The sequence below is a fragment of the Empidonax traillii genome, unplaced genomic scaffold (genome assembly GCF_003031625.1).
Source record: "Empidonax traillii isolate 1590-97213 ecotype Southwest subspecies unplaced genomic scaffold, ASM303162v1 scaffold4:size3804566, whole genome shotgun sequence".
Classification (NCBI taxonomy): Eukaryota; Metazoa; Chordata; class Aves; order Passeriformes; family Tyrannidae; genus Empidonax; species Empidonax traillii.
This window is the reverse complement of record NW_020955197.1, coordinates 167,376-184,061: the sequence shown is the minus strand read 5'-3', so window position 1 is coordinate 184,061 and position 16,686 is coordinate 167,376. Positions and strand designations below refer to the sequence as shown.

Below are 16,686 nucleotides of genomic sequence, written 5' to 3'. Positions count from 1 at the left end.
AGGACTTGGAAACTGAACTTCTCAACTTCCCCATTTAGCCTATGAAGCAAAGTGTGGTCCAAATAAGCAGTGAGCAGAGGTGCCTCCAGCAGAGCAATTTTAGATAGAATGGCAGCAACAGAATTCCAGTCGTATTCCCAAAATACATGATGCTGATTCTAAGGCCATGAAAATTTACTCAAAGTGTTCCATCACACAAGACAAAAAGAAGTATTACATACAATAAGGCATGTGTGGGAACACAGGAAAAAAACCCAGTGTTTGTGTAGCAATAGAAGACAGCCTATGTAACTAACAACAGATTACGACTGCAAGGAGGAACTTCTTTGTTACGCTGCAGTGACATTACAACACCCATAAACAGGCACAGAATTTCCAAGAAATTTACACTTTCTGAGCAGACCTCTGATCCTCCCTAAAATTTAACACAAAAAAATGCTTCAGAATTTTTTTGAAGGACAGTCAAATAACCCTGTAAGTGCCAGCTTCAGTCTGCACTCAGCTGGATTTCATCAGCAAACCAGTGAAGCCTTGCGAATCAGCCTTCCTTTATGGTACTTAGCAGTGTGGAAAACAGAACTAGGAGACATGCTAAATGAAATAAACATGAAAACTTAGATATCTAACACAAGATTATACTTAAGGTTTCTTACCTGGATTTCTAATTACATGTGTATTCACATTGGTGCTAATATTCTGGTCATTGTGTTGCTGAAAGAGACAAGTACAAAAGCTTATTGGTAACTCCTGAAGTTCATCTGGATACACTAGAAAAATATCCCAACAAAAGAGACTACAATACTACAAACACAAATGCTACTTGAACTGTATTTCTGTGTTCCTTATAATCCTTTAAAGCTAATGGAAGAGTTATAATACTTAAACGTATATATATATATATATATGTATTACCTGAGACTCTTGCCGTTTTTTGATTGCGTGTTTATACAGTTTGTGCAGCTTTCTGGCATCAAATTCTGTAAACTTGGAGACAAAAATCCACAGATTTCTGAGGAAGAAGAAAAGAGAAGTTATAATTCTTCCATAAATACATTTTCCTTATATTTTGCAACAGAACATGGATTTAACTAAAATTATTTGAACAGTATTTCAGTAAACCAGAAACACTATAAAATCTACAGTGTTGCCTAACTGAACAACAAATATTATGTAAATAAAACATTTGAAAGATTAATTCTTTTAACGATTAGTCACTTTTTAATATTTTTTGTAAGTACTTCAGAGTGCAAAGTGCATGGAAAGTAGTATTAATAACAATTGTTAATTTTTGTGAAATGCTTAAAAATGCAGCCATTGATCTCTATATGTCTTCTAAATGCTTATTTGAATTTTGAGTATTTACCACATAGTAAATAAAAAAATTAAGTAAGAAAAAGCAGTAAAACTTCTTTCAAACTTGAAATCTCTTACAATATAAGACACTTGACCAACAAGCTTTATTATATGAGAATGCTGGGGATAATTCAGAAATTTGGTCAAAACTTTTAAAACCAACTGAGAATTGTGTCAGACAATGGAAGTCATACAGCAATAACTTTGTGCCTAATCTGTGCTTGAAGGAACCAAAGAAGAACAAATCGGGTCTTCTGTTGTCAAGATGCTAGAATTCTTAAGGACACATTTGCTTCTACAATCACAGGTAATGCTCTTTCAACAGATACAGAATTCTTTTAGTCAAATTTGGAAGTGGAATGCTTGAGTCTACAGAATACTAGTGTTGAGAAATATCTGAAGTGTGTAGGCTCAGGAAGCAACAGTCTGCTCCTTCACTGTGATTATTTAAACAAAAAAAAGTTCGCAAAAGTAGACAACCAGTCCATGCTGAGTCTGAGACCATTATAACTTCATATAAGCTACACTACTTCTTGTCGAAGATAGCTGAGATATGTATTTTATTAATATACATATAATATTGTAGCATTATTATGAATAATAGCTCTATTACAAGTTTCTACTTAAAAAATATAACATTTACCAGATTAGTGATGAGTTCCTCAGTGAGACGTCTCACTCACTGAGCAAAATGCACTGATGTGCAGCAAATGCTTAATGTCAATCCATTTAAAGTCAGAAAAATGTATAACAGACTCTTATTTAGAAGAGCAGGAAGATACAAGAAAGACAGAAAAAGGAAAAGTAACTAAAACCCTAAAACCTATTCTGCTTTATAGAAGCAACTACAGATTTCCCTTTTTCAAGTAAATCTAAGGAGAATAAATAACTTACTTTCTCCACTGTTTAATTTGTTCAGGATTTGTGTACTCCTTTAGACATTCAGTAATGTGATCCCCAATTTTGATAAGACACTGTCTAGTGTGTTCCAGCTGCTCTCTTTCAGAAAGGCCCTTCTCTGGTCGATCCAGCTGTTTCAACGCTGCTTTGACAGGTCTCATTCTTTCTTTGCACTGTAAAATGGAAAAAATTATTTAAGTGATTCAAAATATCAACTCAAAAGGAAAAAAATATCCTAAAACATGATCCACCTTTTACTGTGATATATATATATATATATATACATGTATATATGCAGGCAAAGACAATATTGTTACAAGTCAAATGAAACACAAGACTTTCTCACACCTCCTGAAAATGTTTTTTAAGTTCCCTTTGGAACAAGTTGTATTATAAACCAAGTTGGAAATTTATTATCTATGTAAGATTGTATAAAATACAGATATCAAGGTGTAGAAGCCTAGAAGATAAGGGTGCTAATGTGTACGTCTCAAACACTGATAGCTGGACAGCTGTGCAGCCAGCGAAGGATTGTTGTGGCTGGAGAAGGGACCCACACAGAGTTAGGGTGGCACTTTTTCTGGGACAAACATCCTTGTTCTGGCTCCTGAAGATAAGCACAACACAGTATAGTGCAGGCACAGGACTGAAGCTGAGGCATGGACTGTTGGGGGGACAAGACGACCCCCAAAGCCCTCCGAACCATTTCCAGTAAGCCTGGAAGGACCGACTGGCCATGGTCACTGATCTGCATAGCAAGAAACTTGACCTCCAAGGAGGGAAAAACTTATCTATAAAAGAGTACCCCCACAAAGCCCAGGTGTGCGGGCACCCCAAGGGACCTGGATACCTCGCTGGATCCATGCTAGACCCAGGACTGTTGATTGCTCTTTTTCCCTCCCTTTCTCCCCACCATCCGCTCCTTTCTCTCCCTCCCTCCCTCCCTCCCCTTTCCCCCCAAGCCTCTGTACAAAAACCACTGTGGCAGGCTAATGTGGCAGGTCAGGGACTAATATATCAATTTCCATGTCAAGGGTGTAATTTCTTAAAAAAAATTGTAAACTTTTGCAGACCCTCTGACTTCTGTCATTCTTTTTGACCACGAGCATCTACGAATATTGTAGAGTATCAAGAATATCAGAAATTGTCCTCATTTAGACTACTAAGTATAAACTTAAGTATAAATATAATCTGGCTTATCAAAAGGGGACTTACCACACTAAAAGTTTTCTGATCCAGTTCTTCAGATTCTTCTGATATAGGAACTGGTTCACTAGTTGCAGTAATATGAACTGGAGTATCCAACAATGGAACTTTTTTAGTTTTTTCTTTATTTTCAGATTTGATTTCATTTACCTAAGATACAAAAATATTTAATTACACTTTATTTTGGCTCTGGAATTACCTTATAATATGCAACGCTCACCATAACTACTGCATTCTCTTCAGTAATAAGAATAAAAAATCTATGCTGATATTCAATGACAGTACATTTTACTTTCTCCATGGGATGGAAATGGAAAGTGGAAAAGGAAAATGATAATTTTTGCACACACTTGTACTCTCAGTCCAACTAAGGGATGTATCATTGAAGATGTACTTTCCCATTTCAAGTGCCTGTCCTCATGGTTTCGGGTAGGAAAAATAAAAAATTATGTAAAAGACTTTAATGAAATGACAGCTGATCAGATCCAAAACACCTTTTAATCTCAAAATCATTCACAAAAACCTACTGGCCTTTTCTAATGCTTTGTAAGACAAGTAAACCTAGTTACCTTCTCTTCCTTTACTTCTTTTTCTTTCTGTGTTGATTCCTTTACTTTGTTTTCTCTCTTTTCTTTAATATCCTTTTCTTTTAATTCTTTCTTATCCTCTTTTTCTTTTTTCTCCCTTTTCAAATCCCTCTTATTTTCCTTTTCTTTTGTCTCTCTTTTTTCTTCAGCTTCCTTCTTTATGCCAGTATCTGGCTCAGACTTTTCTTCATTTTCTTTCTCTGTTTTAAATTTTTTATGTGGATGTTTCACTGAAACAATCTCATCCTGCAATATGCAAGCATATATGTCACATCAAACTGAGTTTCTATCTATACAAGTTTCACAACCATCAGATTAAAACACTTTTTATCTGTGCATTTTTTCTTTGTTAAGTATAGTTAGGTATAGACTCAACATCTATCAAACAGAACTGAATGCAGTTGCAAAGACAGATGAGAACAATGCACTCACTTCCTTGATGTGACAAAGTAAGTACTGACTTGGCAGAGGCACTGGGTGTGAGAAATTGTGTCATTTAACTTAGAATTAACTTCAAATTCAGTCCCTTTAAAGGTACTTAGACTCTGAAGAGCTAAAATCTAAAACGAGGCAGGTCTTGCAAAACTGAGCTGATCGGTCAGGACACTCAAGTGATGGGGATGCTAGAAGACCTCTGATCTAGTTATATTTTTCCCAGTAACTTTTTACCAGTCCCATATTAAACATTCAAGGAGAAGGTAAAAGAGTCCAAATTTTCTCTTTTCCAGAGCTGTTTGTTTGACTAGGCTAAAAAGCCTTAGTCACAGACTGTCTGATAGGGGTCCATTTAACTGTTTGAAAATGAAAATCTCAGTTCATGACTTCACAATACTCACTTATAAGGCCTGAGACAGAACTAAAATCCCTCCAGACACAAGAAAAATACAATAATAAATAACATAAGTATTGTAACACAGGTTTAAGAATCTATTTAAAGACACGCTGGAAGGGCACATATAGAAAATGCTGCAGAAAAACAGATGAAAGAACGTCCAATAACCTCAACTGAACAAGTACTTAGGTGAGGTATGAACACTTTAAATAGTGTTTAGGTATCACGGAAACTTTCTAGCAACAATCCAATGACTTAAAAAGTTTCCTGATAATTAGCTATGACATGACCCTAAATCTTTATCTCTACTGGTTTTCCTGTGATAGGTGACAGAAATAAAAAGATCTAACAAAAGCAGAGGCCTGAAGAAATATCAGAAGTAACAGAACACAGAAAGGTTGAACAGCCAGTAAAACAGTCTTTCTGGATAATGAGAGCCATGATGCATACAGGAGCTCTCACATGCAAGCCTGGAAATACAATTTCTTCATGCTCATTCTAATGATTTTCCAGAGCCTGAATAAAAAAACTTTACCTTAAGAATCACCTAGTTATAACATTAGCCCAAACAGTTAGTTTCACAATTGTGTGTTACATTAGGCTTCCATTTCTATCAAATACAGTGTTGACATCTTTAAAGAATGCTGAAACTGAGCAATATCTCTAGTAACTGGACTGTAATATTTTTTATAAAAATTTGGAAGACTGCTCATAACATCTCCATTACTAGCTTATAATTAGAATAGATACAATTTTCCACGTGCTTGTACTGATACAACATCAGTTGTAGTGACCACAGGAAACGGATGATGTTCAGGTGCTTTAATTTTACTAAGCCAAGCAGAAGATAAAGTACAAATTGAAACTAAAAGGAAAAACTAAAAAGCCATCTTTACTGTGTGAAAGATGCTCACCTTGTTATCCTCATCATCATCTTCATCAGATTTTTCCGAGGGCTGTGGTGAAGAATCACTTTTTATCTCTTCTTTTATTTTTGCAGCTTTTAGCATCTTATTCTTCTTAGTTCTTGCTTTCCTCCTCTTTGAATTACCCTGAAAGCAAATTGATCTCTTTAACAAGCATCTTTGCACTACAGTTGCAAAAAAAAGATTTGTTTTTACATCAAAGAGAGGGTTCCTTTTATTTTTTGCCACTGATGACCACTGTTTTTTTCAGGACTGGAGACAAAGCATAGTAAAACAGTAGAGCATACATACAAATAATAAGAGAATAATACAGTGTGAAATTTGCAATGAATTAGTCTCATGTACTATGATTAGCAATAGAGTAATACTACACAAATAAAAAGAGCAGAACTAAGAAAGGAAAAGGATCAGCTGACATGCCCAGAAGCATATTGTTTTATTTCACTAATGAATGCCAAATTTTACTTACTGCTCCAGCAAGCCTTTGTGCTTCCTTCCTTGCAAGGTCTTTATTCAGCAATTTAATGAGGTAGTCTGCACGGGTCTGCAACTGCTTGGCCTGGGGTTTCTTATCTGGATCATCAGGCAAAATCTGAGGAGAACAATGGTCATGTCACAGCTCTAAGTATGTATTAACAATTTTAGATGTTAGCCCACAGCATACAGAACAGAAGAAGCTGTGCAAAAGGAACCGTTAAACAATTCACTCCAACTATACCTAACAAATATGCCAGAATGCTTGGAGCAATGGAGAATTTCTTAAAGTTTTCACTTCTCTTCAATCAAGCAACCAATGCACAGTCTTGGAAATGGCCTCACAGTTTAAAACCAGCTCAAGAAAACAATCTCAGATTTCTGTCTCCACTCTGACAGTTCATCTAAGAAATTCTGGGCACCTGTACTAGTCAGTCACTGAACTCCTGCCTCTCACTCATTTATCTTCTAAATGCAGAACTCACTACAGTGTATTGCAAATGCCAAAAATACATGTGCTTTCGAAAATCAGACAAATTAATGGAAGGCAGGAGTAGGTATCATTATTAAACAAATCTCGGCACAGACCTGCCTCCTTACATTCCAAATCTATATGATGATGCCACAAAATTTACTTCATTCACCCCAGTCTTTCCCTCAGAACCTGTCTCTCATTATTGCTAAGAGGCTATTGCACTAATTCTACCACAGGCACTCTCAACGTTGGGAGAGAAAAGAGCTTCAGCTGAGGAATCTGGGGAATAAGTGGGCATAAGAGAACTGAATCAAGTATCTAGAAAAATGTCCTTTCTCGAAAGTTCAAGAACACAAAATTAACAAAACCAGAACATCTGAAACAGTGAAGGAATGGACTGAAAAGAAAAATTCAAGTGACAGAGGCCCAGCCACATGAGAATATGGCAATACAACTGACTGCAAGAAGGATACTGCAGCAGGCAAACACACAAGACCCTAAAATATAATAATATAGAAGAAGGATAGTCTGAAGTATAACTGATATGTAACTGCAATTTCATTTATTATAAAATTAGCTTTATCAGTAACTCTACTTAATAGTATCATTACCTAAACAAATAGTCCTTAATGAAATGTTGTAGATGACATACCTTCTGTGTCAAACTGAGATCAGGATCCATTTTTATCATTTCCCAGCTGCCATAACCATATTCATAGATGCCTATTAACAAGTTGGAATCATCTTCCTTACCCCACTCTATATCAAAATGAGCAGCCTTCGTGTGGCATGGGATGACATATCTAGAAGAAATGGATTAGAAAGACAAATAAAGGACTTTTACACCTGAAGCTTAGTGAGGGAGAAGGGAACATACTAGAAGTGATGTAACTAGATTTATTTTCTTTGCTAACAAGCTGGTAAATTTAAGAAATTAATTCAAGTGTTTATCATTATATTTTACCAACATTTCCATAAAGTATTTATTGAAATCAGCATTTTAAAAATGTCTTTTAAAGCTTACTGAGATTAAAATATGAAGAACAGACATCAGTCTGTTGCCAGAAGTTGCATGACAGAGTTTGTTAGCCACAAATAAAAGCAAAAATCATTATCCAAGTGTAACCGCTAACCAAGTGGATAGTTTGGAAATAATGATAAACAAGGTGGCAAGGGAAAAGCTTCAGAGAGTAGAAATAACTACTGCTGTGCTTTGAATATTCCTCTCAAGCAAAGACATTTAGCAGCTCCTGAGCAAGTCTGAGTTCTAGTCCTAATTATTATTAGTAACTGAACACAGTTCCTAGTGAATAGAGTTGAGAAGTCAAAGCTATTAATGGCTTCTATAGCAAGGGAAAAAAGGATGAAGTTCAGATGTTGACCATTTTAGTGCTGTCACTTCTTACAGGGATTAGAGGGACAACGTTTTTAACAGTGTCCTATGAGTTCAAGATGTCAGAAAAAAAGATCATGAACACTGACAAATTTTCTGCAGTACTGCTCCCTTTAAAAAATATAAAAATCAATACCTTTTTCTTTCTTCTGGATCTGAAGGAATGGATTTGTGCAATGGTGCCAACTCTTCTTCATGAGAGATAACTAGCTTTGCATTCACCTGCACTCCTGAGATTCGGAATGTTGGGCCTTTAACTTTCCCAAGTCTCCCTCCTTAAAATAAATACAAAGCTATTAAACTATTTACCTTTACAAATACCATCAGAAAAATGTAAAGAAAACAATTATATTAAATGACCTTTTCTTAACTAAATGCTTGAAGTAAGCTCCAGAATGAAGAAATCCTCCAGATAACAGGATTACTTTTAAATCTCACAGCAAAGCAAAACCACACTGCATTCTCCAGTGACAAGTCACACACAGAAAGGCAAAACAGTCACATTACTATAACCCCTTTTTCAAATCACCCAATATTCCAACATTTTTGTATTGTCCAACAAAACTGTTTTCTGTTATGATCAGAGTGCATGCGTAATTCAGTCTTCCTGACACTTTTCAATGACCCCTCAAGTCCCCTGAACACTGTACCTGCTCTTTCTTGTCCAGATGAATTGTCCTTTAAGGCTTTAATGCATCCATTATGTACAAGCTCTCCCAAACGTCTAAGATCTGTCTCTGACTTATCAACTAGCTCAGCATCTCTAGCTACAGCATCTAACCTGTAATAAAACAAATACACATTTTTATACCTCTGAAACTTTGGCAAATTTGAGAGACTCCTTCAGTCTTTGGTACTATAAAAATGATGACATAAGTTACCAGCCACCTGTGCTTTCTGTACTCTGCACAATTTTGATCCAAGGAAAAAAATTATACATGGTTCAGGTAACAGAGTGTAGTAAAGTGTTGAGTTAAATTACTGCACATTTCTTTAGAAAAGGAATTATTACACCACACATATATATGTATCATATTTTCATATGAACTATTAATATTTTTGAGGAAAATAAGGTTGGGAAGTTTTTCTTAAAATAGGAATAAAGAAGAAAGCTTACAAATAAGAACTGGCAATATGAAAAATGCAACACTGACAGTGGATAAACTAACAGACTTTTAACAGGTTATCAAACATGACAACTGAATAATTATCATAAATGAAGATTAAAAAAGTCTGCAGGTAAATATAAAGAAAGAGTAAATAGTCCTGCAAATAGAAAGGTCTGTTCGTTGGCTGTTTGCACACATACCATACATGAAAAAGTGGAAGACTGTCAACTAAAGTCATATTATATTCAAGGCAAAAATCTAGATGATGTATATTCTCTACTGCCCAAGGTTTCATGATACATTCCAATTTTTATGAAAACAAGATTCCAAGCTGCTACGCAAATAATCATCAAACAACTTTACCTTTCAAGAGGGCCACCAAATTTCTTGTAACTCTTGATAAACCTAGTAACAGAAAATAATTTTGCCATTTAAATATATTCTTAACAAACTACCTTGCTTCTAAAATTGTGTAAAATGATAAATGGGCAATGGTGGGGGGGAAAGGTAGAGTGAGTAGGGCAGCTTCATATCCAAACAAAGTCAGTTTTATCAGGTTAAGAAATGATGTAAATAAAACAATAAAACAATAGAAGGTGTAATTTATTTCAGAAATTACTTTATTAATTTCACAACTCCAAAAATTCAGCAGCTGTATGTATCTAATCATAAAAAAATGAATGTAGATTTACAGTATATCAAGATTTCAGACATTATGTTATGCATTATATAGTGATATAGTTCTTAAAAGGAGCAATCTGCAACAGGTTAATTGGAAGATTTTGGAAAATGACACGAAAAATACTCCCTGTTGAAACATCTAAGTGATAGAAAGAAACTGGAGATACTCAGCATAGAAAGAAAATTAAATAAAAATAAATAAAAATAATTTAGAAGAAGAAAGAAAATTTCCTCAATAACCAAGGTCTCAGATTGCTAGTGCAAGCACAATAATAGCCTTAAAAAAAGTTCCAACTCGTTGTCTTGTCAGATGATATGGAAAGTCAAAAATGGTCTTTAAAGTTATTCCTCAAATCAAAATATTTTGGAAGTTTTACAGCATTTTAGAGAAACATGAATACTTTGATTTCAGAAGTAAAGTATCATTTCACAAACCCAAAAATGTGAAGCAAAACAATTCCTCCTCCAAACAAAAAATATTTTAGCAAATATTTAGCATATTGAAGGGACCAGTAGTAGTGTAAGTTTCAAAGAAGATTTTATATATTTTGATTTTAAAAAGCATGATGTAACAATTCAATTACAGTGCTAAGAATTTAAAAAAGAAAAACAAAATCCACTCAGTTTTTTTTTCATTTGTCACCAAATAGATTTATGTATTCTTTCAGCGCTGCAGTTCCTAGATGATGTGACGAGAAGCAGATAATTTTATTTTTTTAAAAAATAAAAGTTTACCTATTGTAAAATCACTGTCAGTGATCACACAGTGAAATCAGTGTCTTCATGCACTGCAAGAATTAAAATAAACCAATCAAAAGTATTTTCAAACCTAATTTTATACCTCATTAAAATGGGTTCAAATTCTTGCCATGACAGTTCGCTATGTCAGCACCATAAAGTACAGATAAAAACATTTAATGTCTAGAATAAAAAAATTTCAGACAACTTCCTGAAAAATAGACAGCCTTCTGTATTTTCAAGCCTAATAATAGTAATCATGTTAATAATAATGGTCATTTCTTGCCCCTTTAAACATGACTTGTGGTACCATATCTTACCGCCTGATCTCTGCATCGCTAAATCCTTTAATATTTTCTCGAGGAATAGTTCGTGGTCTTCCACGTTTTTTTGGCCTTTTTCTTTCTGAGATGGAATCACTATCAGATCCAGAGTATCTTCTGCTCCTACTGCGCCTCCCTTCACTTCCATTAAAGCTTATCTAGAATTCCAGAATAAGTAGTTAAAAGCTATGTGATTAACAAACATAAGCAAGTTTTACCTACCATGTCAAAAAAATGTGTTCAGAACAGAAAAAAAAAAAAACAACAACAACAAACCCCAACAGTAACAAACTAAACCAACAGCAACAGAGAACTACAAGTTAGTCAGAACCAAGAGACACCTGTTTTGCACAGTTTCTCATCCTTGGAAGCATGTATATTTCTTCAAGTTCTTTTTGTCTTTCTTCCTCTTCTATTCTTCGCCTCTGGACCTCTGGAATTATTTCTTCCCAATTTCTTGTATTTCTTTCTGGTTCCAGCTCAATATCATCTTCATCCATATTGGAAAAGTTGGCCACCTTGTATATCAGAATAAACATATTTTCATCAAATCAACACATGTATCTATTTGAAAAAGACTGATCACCTACTATTTTAGGGATACAAAATTACAGATGGCATATTTTATGCATTTAAAATATTACATATTTATATTTCTATTTTTATATATGCTCTTGTTTTATAATCTACATAAAATTTATACATACAACTTGCTTCTTGAAACAATGAAACAAGTCTTAATGAAAGTATTTTTCTTCATTTAGGAAAAACAAACTCCTTTCAGAGGCTAAGTTGAGAAACAAGGAGAATCTTCTTCTTCATTTAAAAGTTGACTAATATGGATGCACAGTGAAACACCTCCCCTGCGACTGCATGACTGCTGTTTGAATTCCTTCAAAACAGGGCTAACACCATTTGAATGCCTGACTTAATGTGACACTAACTAACCAAACATTAATATGCTGTAGATATCAAAATATGTTGCAAATAAGCAATCAGTAGGAGAGCTATTTAATAATCTCCTGAACTAAACAAATATATCATGCTCTGCATTTTTTTTCATATATTTAATGTGTTTAACTGATAACACTTATGAATACCTGGTGTTCAAGTTTACTTAGGGATTAAAAACTACTTGGAGAAATTATCAACTATGGAACACAAACTATATATTGCATTCAATGATACTAGAGCTGCTTGACAACAAGGCAGTAAATAAAACATGTAACTACTTAGAATTCTAATAATTAACACATTCATAAATATATCTCATTTTATCATCAAAATATAGAATGTATTTTTAACTGCTTATACTGGTGGTAGGTACCATGCATGGGTGAAGATATTTATTAGAAAGTGATATTATAGAGTTGAATTACTGAGGCATCTATTCCCTACAAATGAAGAGACAGATAGATACACAAAAAAGAAACAGTACTGCTTATAAATAAAAGTATAATTAGGGCAGGAAAAAGAGAACAAAGCCATACCTTGAACTGTGAAAGCAACTCATCTCCTACAGTTAATGGACCTGGCTCATTTTCCCGAGTTTCAGCTCTCTTCAAGATTTCATCTATATCCATTTCCTATGGATAAAAAAAACCAAAAAACCACAGAACCGAACAGAAGTTTCTCTTTACAGTTAAATAATTCATACATACTTTTGGCTGTTTTATCTATCTAGTTCAGAAACACTACTTACTTGGGGCTCCTGTTCTTCCCCTTCAGGTTCTTTAAAAAGTTCCTCAGCACCAAACTTCAAAATTGCTGATAACTCCTCCTTATTAAAAGGTGTTGAGCTGAAATAAATGATATTTCAAGAAAATTATCATTTTTATCACTTTAACTTATTAACATGAAAAAGTTCTCTATAGTCATGAGTCATTTAAGACTTCTTTTTTACTGTTAAATAAAAACTCTCCATATATTCAAGATATATATTAAACATGCAAATAAAAATCTACAAAGACTTTGCATCTAATTTAACCTTATTTTGCCTTTCATTAAGAGTGAAATATTCCTAAAGGTAGGTTGGTATAGAAACGAACACAAATATACCTTGAAGGAGTAGAGCCAGTATGTAGTACAGTTTTCCCTGTAGTGTCCATTCTCTGAATTACCAAATGATCTAACACCATCTTTTTCTTGGCTCGTTCAAGGATATCTTCTTCCACTGAACCTTTTGTGACTAGTCGATAAATATTTACCTATGTGTATTTAAAAAAAAAAAAGCAACAGCAAGGAAAAATCTGAGTCTTCATGGTGTATCTTCAAAATTTATTGATGGGTTTCAAACACGAAATACTAGTTCAGTTGTGTTAGCAGTTTTTACAGAAACATTTTTAAAAAAAGCCAGATAACTTAATTCTTACACCTATCTTTCATAAACTTCAGTGACTCTGCACAAACATTGCCACAGGCAATAATGTCATATTTCTAATTTTTACTGTATGTCTTCTGCAAGAAAGAAACAATCCTGAAGAGAACTAAGAAATACTTTAACAAGTGGGATTTGTCTGATATAGCCGTTCTTTTCCAGAATGACATGATGCCAAGAAAAGCCCATAACTCTTCTCCCTCTCCCATCCAAATACCATAACTGCCATATTATTTGTCCCTATAGGAAGATTTAGAAAAAAAAAGTGAGCACTCCTAACATTTTTGTCCAAATGCAGAAAGTATTATTTATTCTCCAAAATACATGAAGACTGAATAGTGCAGACAGAGAGTAAACAGCTAATGTACAAACCCCTCCTTTAGGTCTGGATCTTAAAGCTGAGTGTGTGTACCTGTTTCTTCTGTCCAATCCTGTGTGCTCTAGCCTGTGCTTGCAGATCGTTCTGTGGATTCCAGTCAGAATCAAATATAACCACAGTATCAGCAGATGCCAAGTTGATACCTAATCCTCCAGCTCTGGTGGACAGTAAAAAGCAGAAGTCCTGAAATCATAAAGTAAGAAATAGTTTTGTATCCAATGTCTGCGATATTCCTTAAGGAAGCAATATGACACTTATTTATGCACTATGTAGTGCAGACTACAAAACCACGTACTACCAATTCCATAACTGTTTTATGGTTTAAGTTTTTTTAAGTATAAAGCAAACACTGATTATCATATTCTTTCAGTTACTGACTTCTCAAGAGTTTAAAGGAAACAGCATCCTAGAAGATGAACACTGACCAAAACACCCCAACAAAACAAAAAACTGCTCCAAAAGTACAAAAACCTTACTGTTAAAGCTTTGAGTGTCATAAAGAACCCCTCCCACGCCCCGCCCCAAGCCCTGGAAGACAAGGCAGCCATATCAGTACAGGGAAGGTGCTTGAGCCTACAAGTAACTGTTTAAGAGATAGGAACCAAAAGTCTTCTGCTAAGTTTAATGCTGTTCGACACACTCCTGAATAATATGAAAGTGAGATAAGCAAGAAGGTGAAAAAACCCTGTGACAATATGGAATTACTGAATCACAGATAATTATGAAAGACTGCAGAAGGATCTTGAGACATCAAATAAAACAACATATGAAAGCCAAGATGAAATAAAACAGGTTAAAAAAAACCACAAACCCCATTTTCAGTCCAGTTACAGGAAACAGTAAACCATTACACTCAGGAAAGAGTCCTGAAAATTGTGTTAAACGTTTCCAGGTAATCCTTAGCCCAGTAACATAAACATTACACAAAACCCATACAAAATGTTATGAAATTTTAGGAAATAAATGAAAAATAAAACTGAGAACATTTTTGCCGCATAAATCCATAGTTTGCCTCAATTATGGAAACCCATGGTTTAAACTCCTCATCTCGAAAAACGTACAGTGCAACTGAAAAGAAAAAAATCAACAATGTCTGTGCAAGATATCTGAAACAGAATTAGCTTCTGCATTTAACAAATATGGAGGCCAGTCCTCCTCCCTTCTCCAAAGCAGAAACAAGCTCAGAAGCAACTAACAAATGCTACCCTTCAAATACCAATTAAAAAACCAAACAAACTGAACGAAAAACCAATGACCAATCAAACTGAACCACCTCCCTTCCCCCAAATCTGCCAGTAGGACAAAAGATTTAAGCTGATCAAAGGTATGGAATGGCTTGCATAATAGGAATGCTAAATAAGCTACCAGTGTTCAAGTTCAGAATCTAAGGAATCACAAGAGACACCTACATATTCACAGGCTGCTCACAAAGAACTGCTAAAAATCAGTTCTTTACTAATTCTTCCAGGGAAAGTAAACAGGTAGCAACAAACAATGATAACAGAAGTCATATTTGAAACAATTAAAAATATGGTTGTCTGTGTGAGGATATACGAAGTTAGTTCTGCCCACTGCCAAAGGAATTTTTTGATGCTAACTGCTTGTCTAAGTTCAGTGCTCTTGTAAACACTGTGAAGTTCTATACAGGATCAAAGTTGAGGTTAAAATTCTGCATCATTTACAAAGTAATTTGTTACCATTTTCCTAATTTATGTGTTTTCTACTCAACCTCTTCTTAATAAAAGAGATTATATAAACCTTATATGCTAGACAGTAACAATGAATCTTCAACATTATTGATATATTCCTCACTTTTCTCAGCCTTCCTTTTTTGTGAAATTTTTTCCATACTTCTTGGGAAAAAATAAAACTGATCCCTCAGGGAAAAAATACCATACCTCTGATCCTTCTGCATTAAAATGATCCAGTGCTTGTTTCCTCAATTCCCCTTTTATTGATCCATCAAGTCTCTAAAGAAATGAACATTATATTTAAAAAGTAATTCTTATACTATATTAAAAATCAGAGCAACTTAATTTTCAGCTCCTAATACTGTTGTGTGAAGGAAAAAAAAGTAATCAAACACTTCCCACAACTTTTAATTCATCTCTTTCATTTCAAGGTACTATTTGTCACAGAGTAACTGCCGGTCCCTTTTCAGAAAAATAACACATTTTATTCCCAGGTTTTTTTAAGCCGAGGGGTAAAGGTCACAAAATCACAAACAGTTTAGGCTGGAAAGGACTGATGGGGTTCATTTTGTCTAAATGCCCTACTCAGGCAGGGTCATGTCCAGGTAGTTTTGAACTTCCACAGGGGATGGGGATTTCATGACCTCTGGAAAATCCTGTTCCAGTGCTCTGAAACCCTCACAGTAGAGAAAAGATTTTTCTTATATTCAAGATCAAAGCTTCTCAACTGCTACTACCACTAAGATTTTTACCTGAAATGGGAATTGACGGTATTTCAGATACTCTGCCAGGATGTCCAGCATCCTCACCATCTGTGAGAAAATCAGAACCCTGTTGCCACGTTCTCGCAGACGAATCAGTAGTTTGTCAAGAAGAATTAGTTTCCCGCTGCTACGTATTAAATGCTACAAAATACAAGAAACACATATTGGAAAATAAATTAATCTCAATACTAATATACTCTGCAGTTGGTTATAAGGTTTGCTTTTCTATTACTGTGGGCAGAAAAAAAAGAAGGTAAACTTCAACACTGTTAACACTTTTACAGTTTAAAACATTAATATGATAATACGCAATTAAAACAGGGGAATTTATTGAGTCAATTATCTGTCAATTATTCAGTTCCAATTAAGAAACAAAAATTACTTCAGTGTAAAAACCCAGGATAAACATTTTCCAGAGAACCTCTTTTCCCTAATATAATTCAGTAAGAATTAATAAAGTGCCAGAGCACTATAAAAC

The 16,686-nt window shown here is 34.6% G+C and overlaps 1 protein-coding gene across 2 annotated transcripts in view; it reads right to left on the bottom strand.

The window, feature by feature from the left end:
• The window catches only part of CHD1 (chromodomain helicase DNA binding protein 1), a 55,296-nt gene that overhangs the window by 2,190 nt on the left and 36,420 nt on the right, over positions 1–16,686 (bottom strand). Inside the window, exons 17-35 of one of the 2 annotated variants that reach the window (XM_027911515.1) lie at positions 16,197–16,349; positions 15,652–15,723; positions 13,787–13,936; positions 13,056–13,204; positions 12,700–12,796; positions 12,488–12,583; positions 11,339–11,515; positions 10,995–11,155; positions 9,619–9,660; positions 8,797–8,927; positions 8,283–8,421; positions 7,406–7,556; positions 6,274–6,396; positions 5,793–5,930; positions 4,029–4,292; positions 3,469–3,609; positions 2,248–2,426; positions 913–1,009; positions 654–711 (exon numbers count right to left, since the gene is read on the bottom strand). In XM_027911515.1, coding sequence (XP_027767316.1) covers positions 654–711; positions 913–1,009; positions 2,248–2,426; positions 3,469–3,609; positions 4,029–4,292; positions 5,793–5,930; positions 6,274–6,396; positions 7,406–7,556; positions 8,283–8,421; positions 8,797–8,927; positions 9,619–9,660; positions 10,995–11,155; positions 11,339–11,515; positions 12,488–12,583; positions 12,700–12,796; positions 13,056–13,204; positions 13,787–13,936; positions 15,652–15,723; positions 16,197–16,349 — 2,518 coding nt within the window. The remainder of the gene's footprint in view (positions 1–653; positions 712–912; positions 1,010–2,247; positions 2,427–3,468; positions 3,610–4,028; positions 4,293–5,792; positions 5,931–6,273; positions 6,397–7,405; positions 7,557–8,282; positions 8,422–8,796; positions 8,928–9,618; positions 9,661–10,994; positions 11,156–11,338; positions 11,516–12,487; positions 12,584–12,699; positions 12,797–13,055; positions 13,205–13,786; positions 13,937–15,651; positions 15,724–16,196; positions 16,350–16,686) is intronic. The other variant, XM_027911523.1, reaches the window with a different exon arrangement.